The 25,594-nt window shown below is 41.5% G+C and overlaps 1 protein-coding gene across 9 annotated transcripts in view; it reads left to right on the forward strand.

Annotated features, from left to right (window-relative positions):
• The window catches only part of GRM7 (glutamate metabotropic receptor 7), a 298,171-nt gene that overhangs the window by 262,542 nt on the left and 10,035 nt on the right, over positions 1–25,594 (forward strand). For 2 of the 9 annotated variants that reach the window (XM_062630396.1, XM_062630388.1), the window contains 3 exons: positions 1,116–1,362; positions 7,028–7,120; positions 15,466–17,352. The exons of 3 other annotated variants lie outside the window; for them this stretch is intronic. In XM_062630396.1, the coding sequence (XP_062486380.1) occupies positions 1,116–1,362; positions 7,028–7,098 (318 nt within the window). In that variant the 3' untranslated portion in view covers positions 7,099–7,120; positions 15,466–17,352. Of the gene's footprint in view, positions 1–1,091; positions 1,363–7,027; positions 7,121–15,465; positions 17,353–25,594 lie in introns of those variants that run through there. 4 more of the 9 variants (XM_062630389.1, XM_062630391.1, XM_062630394.1 and 1 more) reach the window with 4 other exon arrangements.

The following is a 25,594-nucleotide window of genomic DNA, read 5'->3' on the forward strand; positions in this document are numbered from 1 at the left end:
CTTTAGTTTCTGCTTCTCTGCATCTGTATGGAGACACACCCATACACAGCATGCTTTTCATCTTTTCTGTAAGGCATTTTATTGCTACCAGTAGTGGCCTTAATCATTATAATAGCAACTGTTTTGTGGATATAACTAGCAAGTCTGGAGGCATTCATATTTTTCTAAATATGGGAATTTGGAAGTACCTGGGCAGAGTCAGCATTTTACTCTGCCATTATATTTATTCATGGAGTTTTTAGTCAGAAATTCAGACTGATTAGCACTGCATAGGTGGAGAAAAGGAAATAGTGTTCTGAAGAAATCACCCTCAATATGTAATAATTTTCCCATCTATGTGTATTTGCTGTATATTTAATTTTTGAAGGGGTTCCGCAGAGATACTGCTCCCTCTTTGGCTCCCTCGCACCTGTACTGTGCTGTCTCTGTGTCTTTTAACTGTGCCTAATCCTCTTCACTCACAAGAACTGTTCTAGTTTGTGTCCTATAAAAAGATAATAATAATAAGAAAAAAGAAAAGGCTTTTCTATCACTGTATATTTCCATATGTTTTTGGATCCTTGTGCTTTCTTTGGATACTGATCTCATGGCAGTACCTGTTCTCTGACTTGCACATGTACTGTATTTTCATAATAAGCGTAGCTGAATGTCAAGAGCACATAAATCATTGTGTATTCTCTGCAAAATTATTTCAATGAATTGTAGAGAATTAAAACATAGAAAATAACAAAAAAAAACCCACTTTTTCATATTTTTAAAAAAGTAAAATTTTTTACTAATCTGTGGTATTATAGTCTCTCTTCTATAACTTACAGTAGACCTAAATTTAAAATTTATACCAGTGCTATTTCAATCCAGATCTGATCTTCACTTTTTAAATAAACAGAGGCTATACCATAAGCATGCAGTAAAAATCTTGTTGTTAACGGCAATGAATGTTTCTGTCATTGAGCCTTAAAGAGACTGTTCATAGATCAGGTAGCTAATGTGTGTTGCATCTTTGGTTGCCAACTCGTTAAAATTGGCTTTTAAAAGGTGAGCTAACATTTGAAATACTGCAGTCTTCTTCCCAGTCATCTTATTTGTAATAGTGTCTCATGTGTTGTGTCTCCTAGCTCTACATACAAACTACCACACTTACAATATCCATGAACTTAAGTGCTTCAGTGGCCCTGGGGATGCTTTACATGCCGAAGGTGTACATCATCATCTTCCACCCTGAGCTAAACGTCCAGAAACGGAAGCGCAGCTTCAAGGCTGTGGTCACAGCAGCAACCATGTCATCACGGCTCTCACACAAACCCAGCGACAGGCCCAACGGTGAAGCCAAAACGGAGCTGTGTGAGAATGTAGACCCAAACAGTAAGTACTGCTGATCTTCTTTTGCTGGCTGGCTGGGGGATTTGGAGGCATGGACCAATATCTGAGGTTTAGGGGGTTTGTGTTATTTGGTCTTCTAGGAGATTTTTGATCTCACACACATTTTTTTTTTTCCTTCTTTAATTCACTTTTTTTCAAGTTGTGTCAGTTGGCAGCAACTCCTCATAAAATTTTTAGTAGCTGTGAGTAAATCCTCCTCCTTTCTCTCCTCTGTGAGGGAGAGATCAGCAGCATCCTTGAGTACCGGACCCTTAGGCTTGCGTCAAAACCAAACCTTCCTAACCCTGCAGGTACAGTTTGCAGGATGGATGGAGGGACAAGTACCAAACTCATCGATAACTCTGCTAACCTGAGTTATAATTTTCATTCTTGCAAAATTCCTTTGCAAAAATCTCACAATCCTTGAAGATTCCCATTTAAGGATTTCATCCGGCCCTAATGCAAATCTTGCCACTGATTTAAAAGGAAACTAGATCGAAAAGACACTTCCAGTTTCCTTAATGTGCATAGCATGGTATACTGTAGCGCAAAATTACATACTGAGGCCATCAAATTTGATTTGCATTTGAATCTGGAAGGAGTTGAGGAAGGAGACAGCTGCACAACTTTGTAGCATACTGGAAAGGTTTAGGCATGTCTGCAGTTTTTATGAAAAACCAATCTGAATGAGGAGAAATGCCCTTTCCCTGCCCGTGATCCATTCATCCATTTGCTGCTGAAATCCCTGCCACTTCTTGTCTATTAACTGCTGCCTGAATACCTGCCTCAAAGCAGAAACTCTGCTGTCAAAGCAAAGTGGAAACAGCCAGCAAATTATCGACACAGCACTTTTCCTCCTTTTATTCGCCCCTTGACTGTTTTTCTCTGATGCCTTATCGTGCAGATATACAAAATACATCCTATGTAGAAAAACAAAATTTGTCTTTGGAAACTGAACTATCTGAACTATGATTTTGATGTAAGACAGTAAGGAAATGCTTTTCATAGATTAAGGACCATATTGTGCCTCCTCCAGTCCTACCAAACAGAGCCCACACTGCAAGAAGGTGTATTATCCAGCGAGAGTGTGAGCTGCAGAGTCCTCCACCAAGTCAAGTTTCCGTTAGTGATGCCATGGTGAAGGAACCCCTTCCTTTACCTTTGGGCTATAAATCCACCCCTCACTATGGTGCTGCCACTACTGAGTCCTAATGGTCACTGTCTGACCATCCAGCGCACAGAGTTCAACCTCCTCTGGGTGTTTGGGAGAATGGCCGAGGCAGCTGGGTTGGGAAAGGCCTTTGGGAATGAGGGAGAGAGAGGAGGAGGAGAGAAGGGGATTTTAAGAGACATCTGGGAAGGGCAGGTGAGTTGCTGAACTGCATTTCACTGATCGCTGCACTGTCAAATGAGTTGGAGTTAGTTCCTCCTCCAGAAAAATCAGAATCTAAAAATTTCCACTCAAAGACTTGATCAACAACAAAGCTCTAAAAGTTCTGATGATGCCACTTTCAGTGTAGAAACAGAGATACACCTCTGAAAGAACTACAGCTTGGGGGTTTCCCTTCTCCTCTCATTCTCCTGTGCTGCGTCTTATTGCAGTTTTCACTTCTGAGAACATTTCCCCCCTGCCAAAGAACAGTCAGATTTTTCCCTGGGAAGGAGATGTGTTTATCACAAAGAAATATTGCTTCCTTAAACCTCCATGTTTCTGGTGAAATACAACATTTTTTCCTCTAGGACTATATACTAGACTATGTTTTTAAGAGGCAGGAGAAGTAGTGAGAGACAGAATCTCCCTGCTCACTGAGATGTACTACATTTGGCCTTAAGCATCCAGCCTTCAGTCCCAGTTTTGTAAGACTGAGTTAAAGCTGGGGCAAAATCCACCAGGAACAAAAACCTCAGAACTTCAAAATTGGTGTGCATGAGGGGAGAATGCTTTCTGTGACCCCTTTTGCTTACATGTAGGATTCTAAAGTATATACATTTGTTTATCTTTTTGTTCAACCCAGCCAGCAAGGAAATGTGCACTATTATTAATTTATATTCATTTATATGTCTTTCTCTGAGTACTGGGTTTTTAAGTATTTTATGGTTTGGGAAATAAATTTCCTTTTAACTATTTTGATCATTTATACATATAGTACCATCTGTTCATATTATCAGCTGCACCTACTGTGACTATTTCATACCCTGCGTATGTGTCTTAATAAAAATTATTAGAAAATCAAATGAAATAAACTACTGCTGTACTTAAAGTATTCGGGTACATTTAGACCCAGTGTAGGCTACAACTACATATAATGGGAGCTTTCCTATAGCATTCAATAGGCTGTCAATCAACCCCTAACATACAACATAGAGCATGTATGTTTATACAAGCGATTAATTCAATACCTGAATTAAGGAGTGTTTTTTTAAACTCTAAAATTTTGTTTGAAAAAAACAGTTCCACTTTCAGGTGGAAAAATTGAAAACCGTATCAGTGAGCTCAATAAAAGCAATGCTAGCTAAGCAAAACCCCCAAACTGCATTTTCAGTGAAATTTTGAATATGATGTTCATAAATAAATCAAGTTTTGATGTTTTCATAGCAATTAAACTTAAAAAAAAGTCTATTTTATACAGCAGATGGGGAAATTTTCAGAATTGCACCTACTGGAAAATAGGAAATGTGAATAAAAGATCACCCAAGATGCTTCCATCAATGCTAGGAGCATTTTAAAAGATGTTAGCTTTCAAAAGAAAACAAAAGAACACGTTTTCAGTAACTCTCCTATTAAAATTGTTTTGATCCACTAACAATAGCTAACCATTACCTATGGATGCAGAAGGGAGCCAGCAACTGTTGCAGGAACCTCCCTGCTGTAACCTGGGGAAAACAGGGAGGGGAAGTTTTGGTTGTTCACTCCGTGCAAGCTCCTCTGCAACTCGCTATATCATGCTAAAAGTAAATTAATGGATGGGCATTAAAGGATGAGTCTGAGATTCATCAGCGCTCTGCAAAGCTAACTTAGATACTGATCTGGCTTAGCTACTAAGTGTTTTCTCATAAGTGGAAGAGTACAGTTGGGTTTTCCAGTTTGATTTTCTACTGTATCTCCTGGTGATGCTGCTCTTCATGGCTTGCTCTGGTACTGGAGACTGGAGTTGCCATTTCTATTGAAAATACACAAATGTTTTGTATCTCCTAAGATATTAACACTGAGCCACCGGCATGGGATTCATGTACCTCCAAACATTGGGGAATTTGGTGACTAAGCCCAAATTTGTGGCCTGTCCTACTTATATGCCAGAAACAAAACCAAAAGCAAAATGTGGATGGTTTTACACAAAAATAGCCTTGCAAAAAATCTCCATGATTTAGTAGACCTTTAAAAGAATGCCTAAAGAACTGAAGATGTGCATGTAAAACTGGAAAGTCTATAAATTACCTGAGTGGCTCCCTGAGAGCAGGTGGTCCTCAGCAGCGGTGCTGAGCATCATCTGTCTATGCTGTGCACAGCAATCAGGTGATCTGCAGGAATCTGAGCTCAGAAAATATGAGCAGAGCACTCAGGAGAGCTGGGATCAAGCACTGGGGGTTTAGAATGAGTATAAAAGAAGAAACTGCATTAGCGTGGGAGGAAAATCACCTGAAATGCAGTGACCTTATATCCCACCCTCAGGAAGAATGAGGACTTGCTGTGTTGTAGCTTTTTGTTAGGAGGTATGGGAAGCAAGAAATATCAGAAGCTGAGCTTCCCAGCCATGGCCTGGGAGGGGTTTCATGCTGAATAGGATATACTAAGGTCAAATTTTTCAGTCTGCAACTGTGTGGCTTATGAAAACTCTCTTAATCATTCCAGTTTGGCATGCGCATGCTTTTACTCATTCAACAGCTTTTTCCTGCTGATATATGTTTGCAGCAGATTCAGATGAGCAGAATTCAGTGCACAGCAACTTCCATCCATGTAACAAGTTCATTCTGCTCTCATGTGCCTTTGGTTGTATTTCACACTTTATGAGAAGATACTTCTCACCAAGTCTGAAGTTGAACAGATAGTGAGCGCTTCTGCTCAGTTGTCTGCTTGTGTTTCTGCTGCAAGAGCAGAGTGTCAGACTGTGACAAAAACATTTGAACGTCCAACCCATACTTAACTTATATTGAGATTTACATGTAATTACTCCTTTTTCCTACCAACTTATTTTAATTCATGGCTTTGCCAAACAGAGTGACAGGGAAATCAGTATCTCGGTTGTTTGATAATGAAAAGGTTGCGATTCTGTCAGGCTGGATGAGCAGACCTTACGGGGAGAGTGTTGGCTTTCATGCATTTCCCTCTGGAAGCAGCCATGAGAAGGAAGCTAAGCTGCTCAGTTCTTCCTGGGACCTGCCTTTCTGGGACTGGCTTTTCTGGGAAGATGCTTTCTTGCAGAAATAGGGTAGGGTCTTTAGGAACTTGGCAGTGTTGGTCTTCTATTTCTAGTCTCATGGGGAATATCTCACCATCTATGAGAATGTCTCCGAGATCAAGATGATTCATGTAGAGTTGCCTAGTAGTAGATAGTAGAGAGTAGGAGGCATGCAGCATCTCTGTGGCAAAGACAGAGTGCATCATAATGACCAATAACTCTTGGAAAGATGGAGCAGCTCATGGGAGGAGACCCCTTTCCCCAAGCAGTTTAGCTGGGATTTGTTGAGAAGTGGCAAAGTGTCACCATGGGCTAGCCAGAAAACTTTTAAGGTCTAAAAACTTAGAATTTTCAGTCTAATTTTCAGTACTGTTATAATTTTGTGGACTTTAAAGCTAGCAGGGTCTTTGAGAGCTCAGTAAACTGTACACACATAGTCAAGGCAATTTTTTTTCTTTCTCCTTTATTTAGTATTAGGTAGAACTTACTTGCCGTTGATTCAGTTCTCAGTAGTGAGGTGCAATCACTGCCCCTTTTGCCCATGCAGACTAGGCACCATTTCCATGTTTCCATTTTAAAACAGTGCTTCCCTGTGTGCTGTCAGGTCCTGTCTATCACGACGGCAGTGACAGCAGTGTATGCCCATCCTCTCCTTTCTCCATGTTTTGGGAATGGACATTGCCTTTTTTGGTTCCCATCAGTGAACTGTGGATAGTGTATGTGGGACACAAGAATCTCCTGACTAGGACAGACATGCAGAGCCCACTGTGCAAATGCTCGTGTGCTGTGCCCTGGTGTGTTTGTGTATTCATTCCTGTTCATCCTTAACATCACTGACATGATGTTGCCTATTCCATCTTTCTCAGGAAAAAAAGCTAAAATGGTTGTTGAGGTTGCTGAGGAATCTGAGAGTGACTGCATAGGGGAGGAAGGACTGGGAAGTCTTAATCTAAAACCAAAATGTTCCAAAGTTTGTTCAGGGGAGACGAATTAAAAAAACCAAAACCAAACAAACAAAACCCAACCAGACCTGCTCTTTCCTGAGCAGCTGCTCCCATGTTCAGAGGTACCTGAACTTCTGTGAACTGGTTCATTTATTTCTAACCTGTGCTTAATTTCATATAGTGGCGCCTCTCAGCTTTCCACTATCACTGTTCTAGTCTGGGCCCTTTACTTGGATTAATGTCATGGCCTTCGTGACAGGGCAAAATTTGAAGAGTTTATTATGAACAGACATATTATACATACCAATGTATTTACTTTTCCTGTAGACTGCATACCACCAGTAAGAAAGAGTGTTCAAAAATCTGTTACTTGGTACACTCTTCCACCTACTGTATAGCTTTTGCCTGCTTTCCAAAAAGGTAAGGAAAAATCTAGCTTCTTATTTCTTTATTCTCAAATTCTCATTATGATTATTATGACATACATAAATACATGAGGAATGCGCATTAGTGCAGCTGTTACAAGAAGTATCCAACTTAAAAATTGTTCACGGATCCATTACTGCAAGCTCCCTCCCATGTGAGGAGGGCTCCCTGTGGGGAGGGTTCCCTTCCATCCCTCCTTTTGCTTTGAAAACGGGAGACCCAGGATTTGAGCAATTCTAATCTCTGAGCTGTGTCCCAGGAAAACAAGGGACTGGTGGTCTTCTGCTTCCCACCAGTGGAGATCCCAGTAAAGCCTCTGAAGATGTAGGTATTTGATAGCAATTTAAAAAAAAGGAACAAATGAACAAATCAGTGATCAGAAGTTAATTATGGCAATCAGATCTAACAACTAACAAAATGTTTTCTGAGTCATTTCCAGCAGCTTTACCAGCAGGGTTGCCTGGCAGCATAAAAATAACGTTTGCTAATGTGTGAGCAATCTTCTTTATGCTAAAATTATAAATGGTTCAAAAAGAGTTTCCAAAATACTCTTTTTCACCATGGGTTATCCCAGTGACCATTCCTGTATAACCACGAGTGAACAATTTTTGAGGGTGGCTTTTTCTGAGTGTTGTGACTGCCTCTGTGGTGATCTTGTGAGCTAATTCCATATCTGTGACTTCGTCATCCAGGAATTATTGCTTTTCTGATGAAATCAGAGGAATGAGAAAGCATTTCATGTTGGGGACAACTAACTAAGAACCATTAAATATTTCTGCAATTCCATGTGTGCTCAGATGGCTTTGCCCACTCTTTAGGGTCTTTGCCTGGGTGGGAAGGGTGCTGGCCTGGTTTCTGTGGTGCTGTGCAGTTAGAGCTAGAAGAAATTGCTGTAAAAAGCCTTCAGAATGCTTAGCTGTTCCCTAATAGGTGAGAACTTGTATCAGCAAAGGTAGGGATATTGCTTGAATTGAGTGTCTGAGTCACAAGAAAAAAGAATGCTAATATGCTGGTGTAAATTGCCACAGCCCCAGTTGCAACTCAGCTTGTGAAGCTCTTGTGAAATGTTCAAATTGCTTTTTATTGTATTTGAATTGTGCCCACTATTTTAACTTGGCTCCAGAAGAAGGCCTGATTTAAGGTGTGAAGATCTTTAGGAATACCAGGATGACCAATGTAATCGGAGGGCCACGGTCAGAAAGGTTGATGGTGGGGAAATATAACAAAGTAGGAGAAGTAGAGGAGGGTAGAGAGGGCCACTCAAAGCATAATTGCAAATCAAATGTGAAAGACTAAAGGGCAACTATGTGAAGATGAAATTGAAAGAGGTGATAATTTTCTTTCAAGAAGGAGAGAAAGAGAAAAGACATCTTAAATCTCAGAGAAATCATTTGTATATATATAAAATAAAAAGAAGGTCAAAATTAAAACAATTAGGAGCTCACAGAGATTCCTGAAGATTACTTTTTTCTGTGCAACTTTATTGTACAGTGTCAGGAAATGCTATCTTCAAAGGTACACACATAATTTTGTCACCCAAGTCCTGTAAAAAGTGATGGGCAGCTCGGATTCTTCAAGCAGATTGCAAAATTTGAGGCACACAAAGCTATGACAAATGCTACAGTCGAGGATGGTTTGGGCTTGCGATGGTCTTGCTTATGCCAGTGCTCTTCTGCATCAGGTTTTGTTTTCCATTTCTCACCCATGAGTGTTTCTGTTCCAGCTGGGCTGATTGTTGTAGCTTTGGTTGCTATGTTTTGATTTGTTCTTCCAGGAATACAAAACAAGAACCAGCAAGAAACAATATACTGTATTAAAAGCAAAGCAGCGATCTCAGGAAAACATCAACTTAGTTGTAAATTGACACTTGTTTTGCAAGTAACATATTTGCGTGTGGGTATGAACACTGTGCTTAAGCTGTTACTTGACTATATCAGTTTCTGCTATGTGATGCAGGGAGAGATGCGTTTATAATGTTTTTAAGTTGTTTCCTGTGAGTGACAAATAGGACTTCTTTATTATTGGAACTAATGAAAATAAAAGGCTTGAAAAACTCTACATTATATCTGGGTCAGGGAAAAAATTGTCCACCTTCTGGGCAGGGCAAAGAAACATCAAATGCTTTTGTAGAGCTGTAGAGTCACATTTGGTAAGGTAGAAATACTTGCAGCACTTTTCTCCCAGTCCATTGCCAAGCAATATGTCTACACATCAGGAGGAGGAAACAGCCCAGTGAATAAAATCTTTGTGATATCTGAAAGACCTGGATCCATCACATGGGCTTTTGGAGCCTCCCGGTGTATGCCTGGCAAGTAGTGCCGTGCCCGCCTCCCCCCCACCTTGATGATGATTGTAAGATGCTCATGCATTGCAGATGGGATCATGTAAGTCCCAGAAAGACAGCTCCTCTGTTTTGCTGCCTTCCAGACTTGCCAAGCAGGACTATAGGGTTTTGAGGGCAACAGTCCGGGGCATCGTGCCAAGATCAGTCAATTCTTCTTCTAAGGTGATGCAAAGACTGCCTTTCTTTGGTGTGTCCCTTCAGCACACTGGAGTTATTGAGCTCTTTGCCATGTATGCAATACACACTGTTTAACAGGGATTCACTTCAGTATAAGAAGGACAAAGCAAACCATGGTATGGGTTACTGTTTTGCTCTGGGATGGACCTGAGTGATGCCTATGAGCTTACTGTGCTCTGAAGTCTGTCATAACACAGTCAAGAAGAGACTAAGTGGAGAATATCCCCCTGCATTTTCGGTTGGATTAATATTACTGGGCATTGTTATTTTGGTTGCTTTTTGCAACTAGATGGTACTGTCAGTCCTTCAGTCCATAAAGCTGTTTTAGCAGGGATAATGGCGAAACACTGCAACTCATCAGCAACCTTTTATCGTTTTTCTGTCTTTTTTGTTGAACTTCAACTCATTCTGGGCCAGATGCCAAGCATGTCTAAACCACAGTGGTCCCATTGCTTTGAAGAAGAAATGTCAATTCATATTAGCTGTAGCTCTGCCCTCACATTTTCTAACAGCAGATAACCTTTCCACCTCAGCTACATGCTGCAGTGCTCAGCTGCCAAGGGTTAAGAACACAAAGAGGAGCGGCTACCTGCTCAGCAGAAATATTTTCTGAACTTTGTACTGCAGCTGGCAGATCCTTGAACTCTGCATTCCTCCTGAATTCACGTTGGGTTTCCCCAAAGCTGGTCCTCTGCGCTGCTTTGGGCAATGCGTAGATCTCCAGTACTAACTGAATTAACTTGAAAATGCCAATCGCTGTACAATTACAGTTATATTAGGAATGAGGGTAGCTCAGCCACAATGCAAGGCAGGAGCTCTCCTCCCAGGGCTTGGGCACAGTATGCTGCTTCCAAAAAGTTTTCAGTTGTTTTACAAGTCACTTTTCGCTTGATCAGTATGCAGAAGAAGTTCCGTGGTGATTGCAAAGTGTTGAAGTCATTCATAAGGCATGTGTAGCACCACCTTGTGTGAAGTCATTAAGTTTCTTGGTCCTATCTCCCCTAAGATATATACCCAATTACTTAGATTATGCTATAATGAAGCTGTTGTGATGTGGTCATGACATGGTTTTAAACTGATCTTGGGCTTCTGTTGAAAGAGGTAAATAGTTTGAATTACCTTCTAGTGCCAAAGATTTTCTGTGCCTGTTCTCCTTGTCCTCGGTCTGCACAAGACAGGGTATGAGAGCGATGGCATCAGTGTGCATCCACTGCAGTAGCACCCGCTGTGCTATGGTCTGTAGAGCTTCATCTGCAGAACAGATTTCCAGTCATAGTGAGGGAACTCCAGCATAAAATGTATGAACAAATCCACTTCCCTTTTTAGCAAGTTTTTCAGTTAAAATTGGGTTTCTGTCACCCTCCTGCTGGAAGGCTCAGTTCTTTAAGAGCACAGACTTCCCCTGTTGTCCTCTAGTTAGAAAATATGAGTGTTCTGAAGTGCCAGAATGTGATTTCAAGTCAGGACTTGGCTGGTCCTTCCATTTGCAGGAGCTCAGGTTTGTGTTTTGTTTTCAGCTACTTTTTACTGCAGAACTTGAGTATTTTTGCTTTCTCTTACACTTAACATGCTCTGGACATGGTGCAAAGGACCATGTCCTGCCCATGGCATGGGGTTGCCTAGATGACCTTTAAAGATTCCTTCCAACCCAAACTGCCCTATTACTGTGTGCCTAGGCAGTATATGGGAATTCGAGGGAACATCTATTTTGTTGCTGTGCAGCGACTGCAGCATTGCATCTGGTGTCTTTCCTTGCACCATACGCTGGCTCTTGTCTCCTGCCAGTCCCACATGTTGCTGCCTGCGGTTCCCCACCCTGCGGTCCGAAGAGGAGGACCAGGGCATGACTTGCTGTGCTTGTGGTAGGAGACCTGCAGAAATGCTGCTCAAAACTGATTGGGGAGTACTTACTTATTAAAGCTTCAGAAAAAATTGTGTTTGCAGTAGACTGTATTGTAATTACTCCCCCTCAGGAGCATTAAATCATTTTTATGTAACCTTGCATAATATAGTTTGATAAAGCGGATAAAACATGATTTTCTGTTGTACTGCACTATGAACCATAGGTGCATTTCTTATTTTCCATTTTCTACAGTTCAAGGAGGGGAGGGGATTAATCCCTTCTCTCATCTGATTTCAATCCTTTGTCACCACACAGTCTTTCTCCTTAGTGGTCACTCCCTGTTGGGGTCACATCTCTAATGTGCAGACACTGACGGAGAGATGCACACAGACTCCTTCTATGTGCCGTTAGGCTCCTTGCACTTCAGTATATTTGCAATTTTAAGCTGGAAACTGGCATGTAAGTATTTATTCTAGAAATTACTTATTCATTAGCACGTTTTCCACACCATAGCCCAGCTACATTTGATGAGATTGAACAGCTGAACAACCTTTAATTTTGTACACACCACGGGGTATCTGTAATAAGGCCTGTTTTCCATGGATACAGTTTTGCTGGTTTGATGTTGTCTTATTTACTTTTTAAAAGATTTATGCAGATACAGCCTCTAAAGAGATGAAGATGTGCAGACCAATATGCTGGAAAGAAAAGAGTTTGGTATGCTATGAAGAGTATTCTATGGCGAGTGAAAATTGAATGTGCTATTTGATGTTGTTGACACATTCATTGGTTTTTGTGCGTTCCTATTCCCATGCTGTCCTCAGACCAGTTTTTGACCACCAGAGCAGAGCAGAGTCCTCCGTGCAGGGCAGCAGATCAGCAACCCATCCCTGCATCTATCAGCATGGGTCCATGGCAGCCACTTTCTCCACGTTTCTCCTCTGAAAAAGGGAATGTCATAGAATCACAGCATGGTTTGGTTGGAAGGGACCTTAACGCTCATCCAATTCCAGCCCGCTGCCGTGGGCAGGGGCACATCCCACTAGATCAGGTTGCTTCAAGTCCTGTCCAACCTGGCCTTGAACACTGCCAGAGATGGGGCAGCCACAGCTTCTCTGGGCACCCTGTGCCAGTACCTCAGCACCCTCACAGGAATGAGGAAGAGAATTTCTTCCTTTTATCTAATCTAAACCTATCCTCTTTCAGTTATTTTCAATCTATCCTCTTTCAAGGATGGACTTTTGTTCTGAGAATGTAATTCCTCCTCCTCCTTCCATTTGTATTTGCATATTCAATTTACATCTTAATGTTTGCCAGTTTCTCAAGGTCTCAATATCCATTTGAATCCATGTTTTCTTTCAGGTTTAAGTACCTGTGACAACATCCTGTTGCCCGGCAGTCAAACTTGTGCCAGAAATTATTCTCTCCCTAACCATCTTGAGTGGTACAGGGAGGGTTGCGTTTATCGTTCTTGGCAATTCAGGGTTAAACTCTTTTCATGACATTTCAAACTGTGAAGGGTATTCATCACGATGGATCTATATTTTTTAAGCCATAACAACACTTTTTATGGCTGAGAGCAGTATGTGTTGTTTGAAAGTTTCATTTAAAACCTCTCAGAAATGAGTCTTTAGCAACTGGTGCTTGAATGAGACCTAAAGGTAGGTTGGGGAAGCCAGGTCTTTGTTCTTTTGACTTTGTTAAGCATAGCCGCCTCCAGCTACTCAGGATAATTTATTTATTATAAATACATATTAAAATATTTATTTTAATATTATCATATGGCCAGGAAATTTTGTTGGAAAAACTCTTAGTTGTGCCAGTAAGAGGCCAGATGTTGCCATGGGACCCTGGGGAGTTTGCAGCCTCTGGGTGCAGTATGGCTCCTCCTGTTTGAACATTTGGGGATTGAGTTACTTTCCTTTTTTACATCTCAAAGTACCTACTTCTGATGATGCACTTTAATAAGTTCACATAATTGCATGCTCCCATATTAATTATTTTGTAGACTGTCTCACACCTTCCCTGACTTACATGATACAAAGTTTGTAAATATGCAGGAAAGTGTTAGACAGACTGTTTCTTTTTTCAAAAGCTGAAATTCTTTATTCTCTTAAATGGCCACCTTATAGTTTGATGTTTGAACAGTGTTAGCTAAAAGACATTATTAATGACTAAAGTGCTTTGAATATTAAAAGCTAGGTAGATATATGTCTTTGAGACACAAATTAGTATTAATTAGTATATTGGTATTCCTTCTTTGTTCCATTGTTTGTCTTTTTAGGTGATCTTTTTTCCTATGAAATTTAGAAGAGAAGTGAGCATATATTGTTATACCTCATGGTCCAGTCCCTCTCTGGCTTTTTTGCTAATAAACTCTTAGTAGCACTGAGTTGTCCCTTTGACTAATTTATCAGTCCTTACACCCTCTCGGGGAGAATTTCTCAAATTCATGAATTGTAATATCAGGGAAAAGACGCGGACTTTTGGCTCTCTTTTCTTCCATATATTTATAATGACTCTCTTTCTGCTGAGCAGGGTAAATGTCACCTTGACAGGACTCACTTCTTGCTGTTCTCACACGGTAGCTTGCTGTAGTCTCTTACATGCACTCACATCCTCATCTGCATTAGGGAAGTGACTCAGATAAAGAGTTGTAAGATTATGAAATCAGACTTGACATTCTCAGCTTAATTTCACTGATATCATTGGCATCACCAGACTAGGACATTGCAATATTTGGAGTTATATTTCTTTTCTCCCCTGTGCAAGCAGTAGGAAGCATTGCAGTTGCATCTTGCAGCTTTCAGGATGTGTAATCTTTTAATTGTTACTGCTACTATCATTCTAACAAGAGCAGCTGTGACTCATAACCGCTGGTGCAAACCTGACTCAATATAATCAGGAATCCTCCAAACCCAAGAAAGGACTCAGATGCACAATGTTGTCTGGCCACTGAGGGTAGAAGCTTGGATAGTTTGACTGGAAGTAGCTAGAAAAGAGACTGAGAACAACCAACAGCCTTTAAATCGAAGACTGAAGTCGCATAGAAACATAGAATAGTTAGGGTTGGAAAGGAACTTAAGATCATTTAGTTCCAACCACCTGCCATGTGCAGAGACAAAGTATATGCTATACTTTGTACTGTGTTTTGGCCTCTGAGGTAGTATGGAAGCTGGATTTGAGGTTTTACAATTTAGAATCTTCTCAGATTTTCTTGATCTTGTTTGCAATTTGTGATTTTTGACTGTTAGAGAATGTTTTGCATCCATTTTAGTTTGCCTGTGGTTATTATGGTCAGCTAATTGAATTTGTTAAACTAGTATTCTTATTAACAGTTAGACAAGGGGCCATCACCAGCTGATGCTGCAGGCCTTTTTCCAAGAGAACACACTGATATAAGGCTGAGCACTCCTCATCTCACTGCATGGCCTCCATGGAGTGGGGTGTGATTAAATACTAGGGCTTGGTATGCAGACAGAACAGAAGAGAAAGGCCTTCAGTGCATGCTTGAGATGCAGTATTCTGGAAAAGAAAATATTTTGAATGCACTGTGAAGTGCCATGCTTGTGCTTAAATTTGATGCTCAGTAGCCATTTGCTGGTGTAATACAATTCCTTTCAGCTCAGTGGTAGCGGTGAGGGATGTCCTTGCTTGCACACATCATCCTCCCCAGCAGCAGCCAGCAGCACATGCCTGAGATATACATTTTATGTTCCTGTTCATCAAAGCAAGGTATATACTCCTTTAAAAAATTCTGTACTGAATTAAAACATTTATGGAGAAGTTCTGCTTCAGTTCCCATGCAATGGTTTTGCAGCCATCAGCACCATCACAGCTGTCACATACTGCAGGGAGACATCTAACATCTGCTTTAGAGTGAGTAGCTTACATTTGTGATGAAATCTATGTAGATTATAAGGTTAGGTGTGAAACCTGTATTAAATGAGTGACTTAATTTTTTTCCTCCCTCAGGTATAAAGGAGGTCTATTCATAGCTCTCCCTGAAGTAACAGGATTGAACATACACGGCAGTGAAGTTCAGTCAACAAAAAGATCACACCAGCAGATCTGATGGGAAAACACTCTTTCTTTTTTTCTCTGCAGAAAGAGGGTCCATGGCTTGCTGAGAGCAAGTGGAGCAACTTCCTCTTGGATTTGGCTATTGGGATGTCAGTTCTGTGTCAGACCTAGTGGCTTCGCTGCTTTTTTTTTTTCTCAAAGCAAAAAATCTTTTATGTTTTTCTTCTTTTTTTTTTTCCTTTGTGTATTTTTGTGAGATTAATGATATTTGAAATCATCCGAGTTGAGTCTTTAGTGGAACAGCTCCAGGCAAGCAGGTGCAAAGTATTTTCAGCAGCAGGTAGGACCAGTGGCAATGGGTTGGCTGAAAGAGCATTTGTTCACAGACCTACTAAAGATTTGGTAAGCAAGTTCAAAAGGCTAATCATAGTAATAATGGAATAAAGAGACCAGGAAAGCTGAAAATAAGCAATATTACAGGTAAATGAAGTTCTCAAAGACATGAATTCATGCACTCTGTGCATGATTACAATCATGAAGAAAACTGTTCAAAGATTGTATAGATAAGAATAGGAATAAACCTTGATGGTAGAAAATCATTGTGCTACAGTCAACAGGATTATAAAAGAAATGATGGCTGTCACACAACCAAGCATAGCCCAGCAGCTGCCCACTGGTGACAGGCACATTTATCTGATAGCTGTCATGCTGCTGGTCAAGGTTTTTTTGCATCTGCAGTACACAGGCACAGGTCTTGTAATGTCACACAGCCTGTTCCTGTGTGCGGTTGTGTATCTTTGGTGATTTTACCCAAGCCGTGATATATTTTGTCACCTTGTGGAAAAAAAACTATTGAAAATCTCAGTGTGGCACTCAGAAATGACAGTGCTGATGAACTGGAGGAGCATGTGAGTAAAATGAGTGTGAGGCACGGCTGAGCATTCGTCACTGACATAAAATAATACCGTAAAATGCGATAGATATTATTTTATGTTGACACAGGCAGCAAGCAGAATGCATTTATGCAGCAGGGGCCTGGGTTGGTTTGTTTTCTGGGGACAGCAAACAGCAGCAAATAAAGGGCTCATAAGAAATAGGTCTTTCTCAGTGTTTTTCTCTTATTGCAAATAGGCACCACTTTCATACCTGGAAAACTTCACGGAGGGTGTGGGGTGGCTTAATTGGCTTCAGGAAAGGAAATGTGGGCACCTCTTTCAGTGACATATGGCAATACATTAATGAGGAGAGCATCCTTTTCTTCATTAAAAGTATTTTGACTTTGGGATGAGATTGTTGGTTTTGAACTGTAACAGCAAGGAAAAAGGAATGCTCTTATTTTCTAACCATAATGCGAAAAAGGAGAGAATTAGGTTCATGGCTAAATACTTGTAAATGCCCATGAAACAATGGGCACACATAATAGGAAAGAAAGGCATTCCAGTCCCAGGACCTATGCTTGGCTAAGTTACTCCTCTGTAACTCAGAGCACTAAGTCTTACCTCAAAGGAGAATCTGGCACTGCCTCTAGTGAAATGCCTGTTCTTGCTCTTCAGAGGAAAAAGAAAGAGAAAAAAACACCACAGTTGCCATAGTTACACCACTTGTCATGATGCTTATCATGTCTGTGGAATAAAGAGCCTTATATTAAATCTGTACTCTTATTAATATCAGCTGTTAAACATTTCCAGGATATTTGAAATCAAGACTTTCTGCAGAAAAAAAAAGGTAAATTCGATTGCAGCAGAATTGTTCTGTTTAACCATGCAGCTCAGTGTGTAATTTTGTTAGACACTGTGTTAAAGAGTTATATACTTTGAATAAATTTTCCAATTAATTTAGCTTCTTTGCTCTTCATGAACATTCTCTATTTTTCTGTTAAGATTTTTGCCACTTGCAGCTCTTTGCCAATTAGTTTGAGCAGGCCAAGGAGAAGAAAAGGAAGGGAGCTGCCTTCAGGTGAGGACCCACCCCTTGACAGTGGTACGGTGTTGGGTTTGCTCCATACTGAAGTATTTCAGACTTCCCACGTGAGGGGGATGAAGGCTGTGACTGCTGTGCACATGCATGTGTCCTTGTTTGCTTTCCAGGGCAGACATACCCCAAATATCCATATAGATCACAAACACATACACACGTGTTCCCTGTGGAAGGATCACAAGTCTGCGCATCTTCTTAATGTCAAGGGATCTGTGGTTTGATGTGGTATTATGCTTCTGGTTTAAGCTGCTATGGTAAATTATAAAGCATTAGGGGAATACAGTTTAAAGTGGTTTTTCATATGTACAGTAGAGGCTAATGCAGAAAGAGTGCATTTACTGCTCTCTGATGACCCTTGGGCAGTCACCCCTGGACTTCCTTGTGCAAGGTGGTTCTCCTTTGGGGCAGTACAACAGTGTCACCCTCCCAGTGGTGGGTCTTGCCAGAAATTGCCCATAGCCAAAAGTCCCTGCACAGCATTCATTCCCATTTATATGGTGTTAATCTTGCCAGTAGCATCACAGGGCTGGAGCTCTACAAATCCTTCCCTGGAGGCAAAGGTAGCAGATTCCAGGTCTTGCAAGCAAAGCCACGCTGTGCTGTACCCAGTGTTTGTCAAGGGAAATTCATCTCTTTAGAGAAGAGGGTGTACCAATAAGAACCAGCTATCCATGGGATGTTGAAGTGTTTGTTCAGTCTTTTCTGTTTCTTTATATTTCCTGGCAAGAAAAAATGGAGCAATAAAAATGACACTTACTGTTACTTAAAATAAAACTATAACCTGTTTCTCTAACACAGGGAGGTTGTAATCAGTGTAAGCTTGTCATTCATATCTGATGATAGCTTCAGATTAAGTCCTTTGGCAAGATGATGTTTTTCTCCTCCTTGCCTGGCTCCCTTGTCACGCGCAGCAGGAGCAGAGTTGTGGTTTGCCCATAAATGTGATTGATGGTGAATGGAGAGTTTATAGGTTTGGAGACTGGCTTAGACAAAATCCAAATTCTGCAAGTTTTCTCTCCAGGTGTCATCTTGGTTTCAGTTTTCTATTGGAAAACAGTTTTTATGTCCAAATTGTGAGAAATACAGATCTGGTTCTGACTCTGTGAGAGCCTGGGTTGTTTAGCTGAACAACCTGATTTGTTTTAGCCCAGGCACCACATAGAGATACAGCCACTGCATTCAGCAGGCTGTTTGGAGGTTAATGCACTAGTTTGTAGGAAAAAAAAAACTTAAAATAAAGAGAGTAGGTAATGGAATTGTTTGTAATTCATTAAATGACTAAACAGAAAATACCTAACTTGTTAATCTAATTCACTCTGAAACCCATAACTGAATACAGTTGGAGGGAAAAGAAACTAAAAAAGTGGTTGTTCAATCCCATGTTCTTGTTGTTTGGCAACTGCACAGAATTTTCTTGTTTTTTTTGTTTTTTTTTTAAGTAGAATGATTAATTAGAAAAACATTTTCAGTTCTTTGAATGGATAAACTACCTAGACATGCAGAGTTGTATTTGCTGAAAGTGCGTGTGAGAAAGAAAATCATTACTTGTGTGATTACTTTATAATGCTACATTTACTTGTATGTCTGCTGGGTTAAAACCCAGGTATTTGTACAAGGAAGTGCCAGGGTTAAAGCTAAGATAGAGACCGTCTGAGGAAGTCCCTAAACTTTAGGTGATATCAGAAATGGGCTGGGTGTTTTTTCCTGTTTTGTTGCCCAGTGGCTGGAGAGAAGGAAACAATACCTTACAGGTGCCAGCACAAGGGATGGGGAGATATACAGGACCCAGCAGGAAAGCATGGCTCCCTCTATGCTGGGCACTGGAGGGCAGCAGCCACGCTCCCACTGTGCTGAGGGGCAGGGAAGAGCCTGGGAAGAGGTGGAAGGAGCAGCAGCATGAGACCTTGGGGGATGTTTAGGGACCAGTTCAGGAGCAAAGTCAGGGGGTACAGAGGAATTGTCCTTGTAGCTCTGACTCCAGGAGTGCTCTGGGATGTTTCAGGCGATCACTCAGCTCTCAGCAGAGCCTGGCTTCCCAGGTAACATAACCAAAGCATTATTAATTACTTTGTTTTAAGCAGGTGAAAATAATTGGCTACTATTTGTTATCTTTCCAACAGCATTCAAATGGAAACATTCTAAATGTAGTTTAAATTAGTATGTGTTCTGTACTATTGGCTCCAATTAATATGAATTGGTTTTGTTTCTTCCCTGCCGTAACCTCATAAAGATTTTGAAGCACATTTCCTAAGATCCTGTCCACGTTTCCAGCTCTGTGATGGGGCTGCTGCGCGCTCCCGCCTGCAGGGAAGTGCTGTGGATTTAGTTGATGTGATGGTTCATGCAGCAGCTCTGCTGGGAATTTGCTCCCTCTGTGAGCTCCTCAATGCCTCCTCTGCTCAGTGCAGGATTTCTGCTTCCCACCTAGCCCCCTAACTTTATGCCACCACTATGTGCATCCTGCTTGGCTGCTCCTTGTGCCAGGTCTTCTTTAAGACCCTCTGAAATCTTTAATTTGTTTGAATCATAGAATCACAGAATAGTTAGGGTTGGAAAGGACCTTAAGATCATCAAGTTCCAACTCCTTTGCCATGGGCAGGGACACCTCACACTAAACCATCTCACCCAAGGCTTCGTCCAACCTAGTCTTGAACACTGCCAGGGGTGGAGCATTCACAACTTCCCTGGGCAACCCATTTCAGTGCCTCACCACCCTAAGAGGAAAAAATTTCCTCCTTATATCCAATCTAAACTTCCCCTGTTTAAGTTTTAACCCGTTACTCCTTGCCCTGTCACTACAGTCCCTAATGAAGAGTCCCTCCCCAGCATCCCTATAGGGCCCCTTCAGACACTGGAAGGCTGCTATGAGGTCTACATGCAGCCTTCTCTTCTCCAGGCTGAACAGCCCCAACTTCCTCAGCCTGTCTTCATACAGGAGGTGCTCCAGCCCCCTGATCATCCTCGTGGCCCTTCTCTGGTTTGTTCCAACAGTTCCATGTCCTTTTTATGTTGAGGACACCAGAACTGCACACAATACTCCAGGTGAGGTCTCACGAGAGCAGAGTAGAGGGGCAGGATCATCTCCTTCGACCTGCTGGTCACACTCCTTTTGATGCAGCCCAGGATACGGTTGGCTTTCTGGGCTGCAAGCATTGAAGCATTAAGACTTTCCACACATTCTTTGATCTCAGCATTGCAGATATTTTCAAACTTCACCTGACCCAGAAATTCTTATCTGCAAAGCAGACAAGTAGGAGATAGGAGAAAGATGCGGCCAAACATGCTCAAGATTGATATTCTTCGTTGGTACAATGCTTTGTTCATTTTAGCTATTATTTAGAAGGGTAAAACTAATCCGTTCCTATTGCAATCTTATTACTTGACTCAAAATCTCAGTCTTAGAGTTATCTTTCCAGCAAAAACATGATGTTTTTTCAGGCCATAAACAGTGTGGGTCTGGCTCTGTTCTTTGACTCAAAGTCACATTTTATTTTAATGGCTCTGATGGGAAATCTAATATTAACAACAACCTCTGAATTTATCTCTGAAGGCACCGACCCTAATAATACCTTGCAAAGTAGTCAAAGGTGTGGCTGATAAAGATTATCTCTTAACCCCATCCGGAAGAGGCTGAAAGCAGTGTCTGTCACCGCAGGTAGTTCAGGTCTTCTTTCCAGCTTAACAAAAGGGGTTTATTGATGCTGACAGTTATCAGTGTACGGAGTTCAGAGGCAGAGAAATAAATGACACAATTTTTGGTTGTTTACAGAGAGCTATCACTTTCATTTGTAAATACCCATACATGATGAATGCCATAGTTGGCTGTTGCGAAGGGGTAACATGTATCACATATCCCACTTGCAGCCTATTTTTAGAGCTTGTAAAGAATGAATACAGGTGCATACCTTTATGATGTTTTTCAGAGGAGTGAATTTCCTCTGACACTCAGTTTTGCCCTTACCACAAGCATGTCTCCCATCAGAGGCCATTGTACTGTAGTGGTGCTTCTCAGTGGCGCGTTTCCCCCAGGAATCAATCTGGCCCCAAGATTCCAGCTATGGTGGGCTGTTGGTGGGGGAGAAGGGCTGTGGGGCACACATTTCCTGATGGCACAGTGCTTAAAGACCACAGAAAACACTTAAGTGCTCCCTGTGTCCAAGCAGAAAAGCACTGTAGAAGCATCATAAGAAACCTATAACTTTCCATGTTATTTTATAGTATACCTCATAGTAAGTTTTTATGACAATCAGTACTGGCTCTGCTGAAATCAGCAGGTGCTTTGCCCTCTACATGAGTGGGAGTGGGATTTCAGCCACAAAGTGCAGTACCATGCCTGTCTGTAGAGCCAGAGCTTAACTGGGAGCTCACCATTACACAGTGTTACAAACAGAAAGTGTGTGTTTTGTGCTACATTCTACAGGGTTTCTCCTTGTCTTTACAAAGATAGCTTAAATTTGCTGCCCACAGAGCAATGCTAGAGAAGTGTAATGGTTACCCTCTGCCATTAGGCAAAACTTCCAACCACCTATGGCTGTATTTCTTCTCCCTTGTGCTAGAGAAGTATGTCTTTGAAGTCAGTGCATGAGCTAAAACGCTCATTATTTATCTAGTGCACTACATGAAAACACACCCAAGTTTCAAATAAGCAATTCTTTCTTTTCCTTTTCTGAAGAGGTAAGTGCCATGTGCAAGGTGCATACTGACTTTGCAGAAGAATCTTTACGTTGTTTTGTGCAGTCTAGGGCGATCAGTATGATGAGCTTCCCATCCTTTCTGGGATTCATTGTGGAAAAGCCTACTTCACTGAAATTAATGGGTATCATTCCACTTAAAATGAAGTCAGAATTTTCTAGCTTTGTACTGTAGTGCAAGCGTCTGTCTCACACAGTTGCTTTCCCTATATTATCTCAGCATAGAGTTTCTTCAGCCCTATTAAGACTGTTCAACAGCAGATTGGTCTCAATCTAATACGTTTGCAGACTGACAAAGCAAACAGTTTATGTACTCAAACCCTAAAAAGCTGTCTCAGGCTATAAGGATGTCATGTCATTGACACTTTGACCTGAACTGATTTCTATCATTAAGCTATTATCTCACCCAAGAACTGTTTTTATTGTTCTTCCTATTGAATACATTCTCTGTTCTGGCAAAAAGTGCATTGTAATAACCCTGATGAATTAAAAACATACACTTCTGATAGCAGCTATTACTTGAAAACCTGATAAGCCAAAATGGACTTTTGTTTAAAGAAAATCCTACTTTAAATCCCAGTGTCTCCTGGGGAATTGTCAAGGTCATACTCTTGCTTCCCATTAAATCCTTCTGGGAACTTCAAAGCAATCCTCGTTAAAAGAGTCCATTATATTGGATATCTGTAATTGTTAGTTATGGCCCTAGCACTGCTCTGTACAATACTTTGCCAGTCCCCTGGATTCAAGGCTCATTTCACGTGTGGTTATAGCATTCACTTGACTAGCTATGCAGTCTGAGTTTGCTTAGGGGCTTCATGATAGGCAGGGTAAATATCCAATTCTAAAAGGCATAATAATAAGAAAGCCCTAAAGGTAAAAATGTAGCCCTGGTTAGAATATGAGGAATTTGGAAGTGGAAGCGGTGTAAAGTGACTGACGTGTGAATGCTCTTCAGATAGAAATACACCTGCAGCATTTGCCCAGCCCTGCTCTGAACAATACATGTGCATGCATATGCATAAACATAATTATTCTAATAATTTAAAGTAAGCCTTTTGTTATTAACTGTATTCTGAATGCAGCAGAGGTGAACAAGGTGAATCCAGGTTATCAAGTGTATACAAAGCAGCACTGAAGTGAGAGACTGCTTAGGCTATTTTCCTGATCATGCTCTCTTGGCATTAATCATTTATTCAAGATTTCCAGGCACTGGTGTTCACCCTATGATCTCCCTCTGAGGTAGGAGCTTATAAACATTATCAGCATTTTGCAGATTGGAAGCTGAGGCATCTGAGTGGCATTTGGTGGTGTAACTAGACAGAGTGGTTGGATGTTCCAGCCACTGTGCTCACGTCAGTAGAGTTGAGCTAACAGAGAATCTGGCCTTGTCTTCCTAAATCAGTGTGCGCACATGGGGGAGGATGTTTTGTTTTCCTTTTGCAGCACTTGACAGTTCTGTGATGGCTCCGTTAGACTTCTAACCTTAAGCACCACATTGTGGGTCTACACTAGGGAAGTTTGTCCTCATGGCCCAGCTTGACTTGTTGATGATTTTAGCCAGCTTTGAGATTTTCTTCACTGATTCCCAGTCCATCAGATAACTCTGCGCTATTAAAGCCCATACATGTAGGTGTTCCTAGCAGCCAGCAGGTGAATTACAGCTGAGGGTTACTCTAAAAAGCCACTGCCACCAAGCTGCTTTTGCTTTCCCAGAAAAGGCAAGATCATTCTGCATGTTCTCCATCTATCTCAGCATATAGTCACAGTCACATGAGCCCTCTGAGGCTTGTGGTGGTAGCAGTGCTTGGTGTGGACTTGCAGAAGGTTTAGTGTAGCTCACAGGGCAGGCACAGCCTGTGATTGGTGGCATACAGAAACAAGCCTCTTGAAGGATGTTTCTCTGGAAAACACAGGAATGTTTCTTTGGCAAATAGCTGGTACGCAGTTTCTCTGGATCAAGGTGTTGACCAGAGTGTCACATTATTGACCCAGTCTGAGCCCGAAGAGTCTGCTGAACAGTTATTGCAGACTGAGACAGAGCTGCCGCAGTCAACCCTGGCAACACGGTTCCTGCCTGTATGCACAGTGACAACAGGTCACAGGGGGACAAGGAGCTTGTTTTCTCTTGGCATTGCACAGATCAGGACAGCCTCTGCAGCAAACCAGGTTCCGCAAATGTAATTGCATTTTGTTGCAAAGTTTCTAAATGCACAGAAGCAGAGAATGACAGTGATATTGTGAAAACTGTGAAGAAGATACCTGAATATATGAATATCTGAATATATATTTATAATTTTTAAAGCTGAGCAAATGATTTGTTCTAGATATATGCAGTGAACTTTGTTGTTTGGGTTTTTTTTCCAGTCAAAATCTGCAGGACTCTGTTCTTATTCATATTCACCTCTCAGCTGTCCTTAATTAGTTTAAAGTGTTTGGCTTCAAAAACCTTACTCTGTGATTTTTTGTGAGCTGTTTGCTTCATATATATATGTATCTGCAAGACTTTCCTCTTCCTGACTATGCAGATGTTCTTCTTTGGCCCTGTTACCAGGAATCTCCCAGATAACTCATTCTGCAGGACCCATCATTGACACATGCTGCCTGCTGCCAACAGGCCTGAGGGGGTGTCATGGTTTAAACCAAACCAGACAACTCGTTCACTCACTTCCCTCCCCCCCCCGCCCCTTCTTGCCCTCCTCCTTCTCCCGGAGGGATGGAGAAGAGAATCAAACAGAATGTGACTCCCACGGGTTGAGATAAGAACAGTTTAGTAACTAAGGTATAACACAAATCACTGCTGCTACCACCAATGATAATAATGATAAAGGAAATAACAAGGGAAGAGAATACATCACCTCACCACCAGCCGACCAATAACTCGCCCCCCCCCCCCAGCCCGACCAAGCCCAACCCATACCTCCTCTAACCCCGCAGTCTCCCAGCCCTTCTGGGTAACTCCCAGTTACATCCCAGGCATGATGTGCTGTGGTATGGAATACCTCTTTGGTCAGTTTGGGTCAGGTGTCCTGTCTCTGCTTCCTCCCGGCTTCCCCTCCTCCCTGGCAGAGCATGAGGCTCACAAAGTCCTTGGCCAAACCAAAACATCATTGTTATCAGCTCTGTTCCCAGGCCGAAAGTCAAAACACTGCACTGCACCTGCTACCAAGAAGGAGAAAAATGACTGCTACTGCTGAACCCAGGACAGGGGGCCAACTCTTCAGGCTCTGGTTTTTGAGCATCTTTCAGTGTTGTCCTTCAACTATTTCAGCCAATCTAATGTATCTCAGCAAAGACAAAACAAGTATTGTAATGGCACTGGAAATTCTTTGACAGCAAACTCATCTTTCAAGGAACCGCTGAAGGAAATATTCAAATTACCTTTGGAAGGTTGGAAGGTTTTTACAGCTATTCCT

Source organism: Pezoporus occidentalis, unplaced genomic scaffold, assembly GCF_034315485.1.
Source record: "Pezoporus occidentalis ecotype Australia unplaced genomic scaffold, CSIRO_AGI_Poc_V1 ctg35, whole genome shotgun sequence".
NCBI classification, from domain to species: Eukaryota; Metazoa; Chordata; class Aves; order Psittaciformes; family Psittacidae; genus Pezoporus; species Pezoporus occidentalis.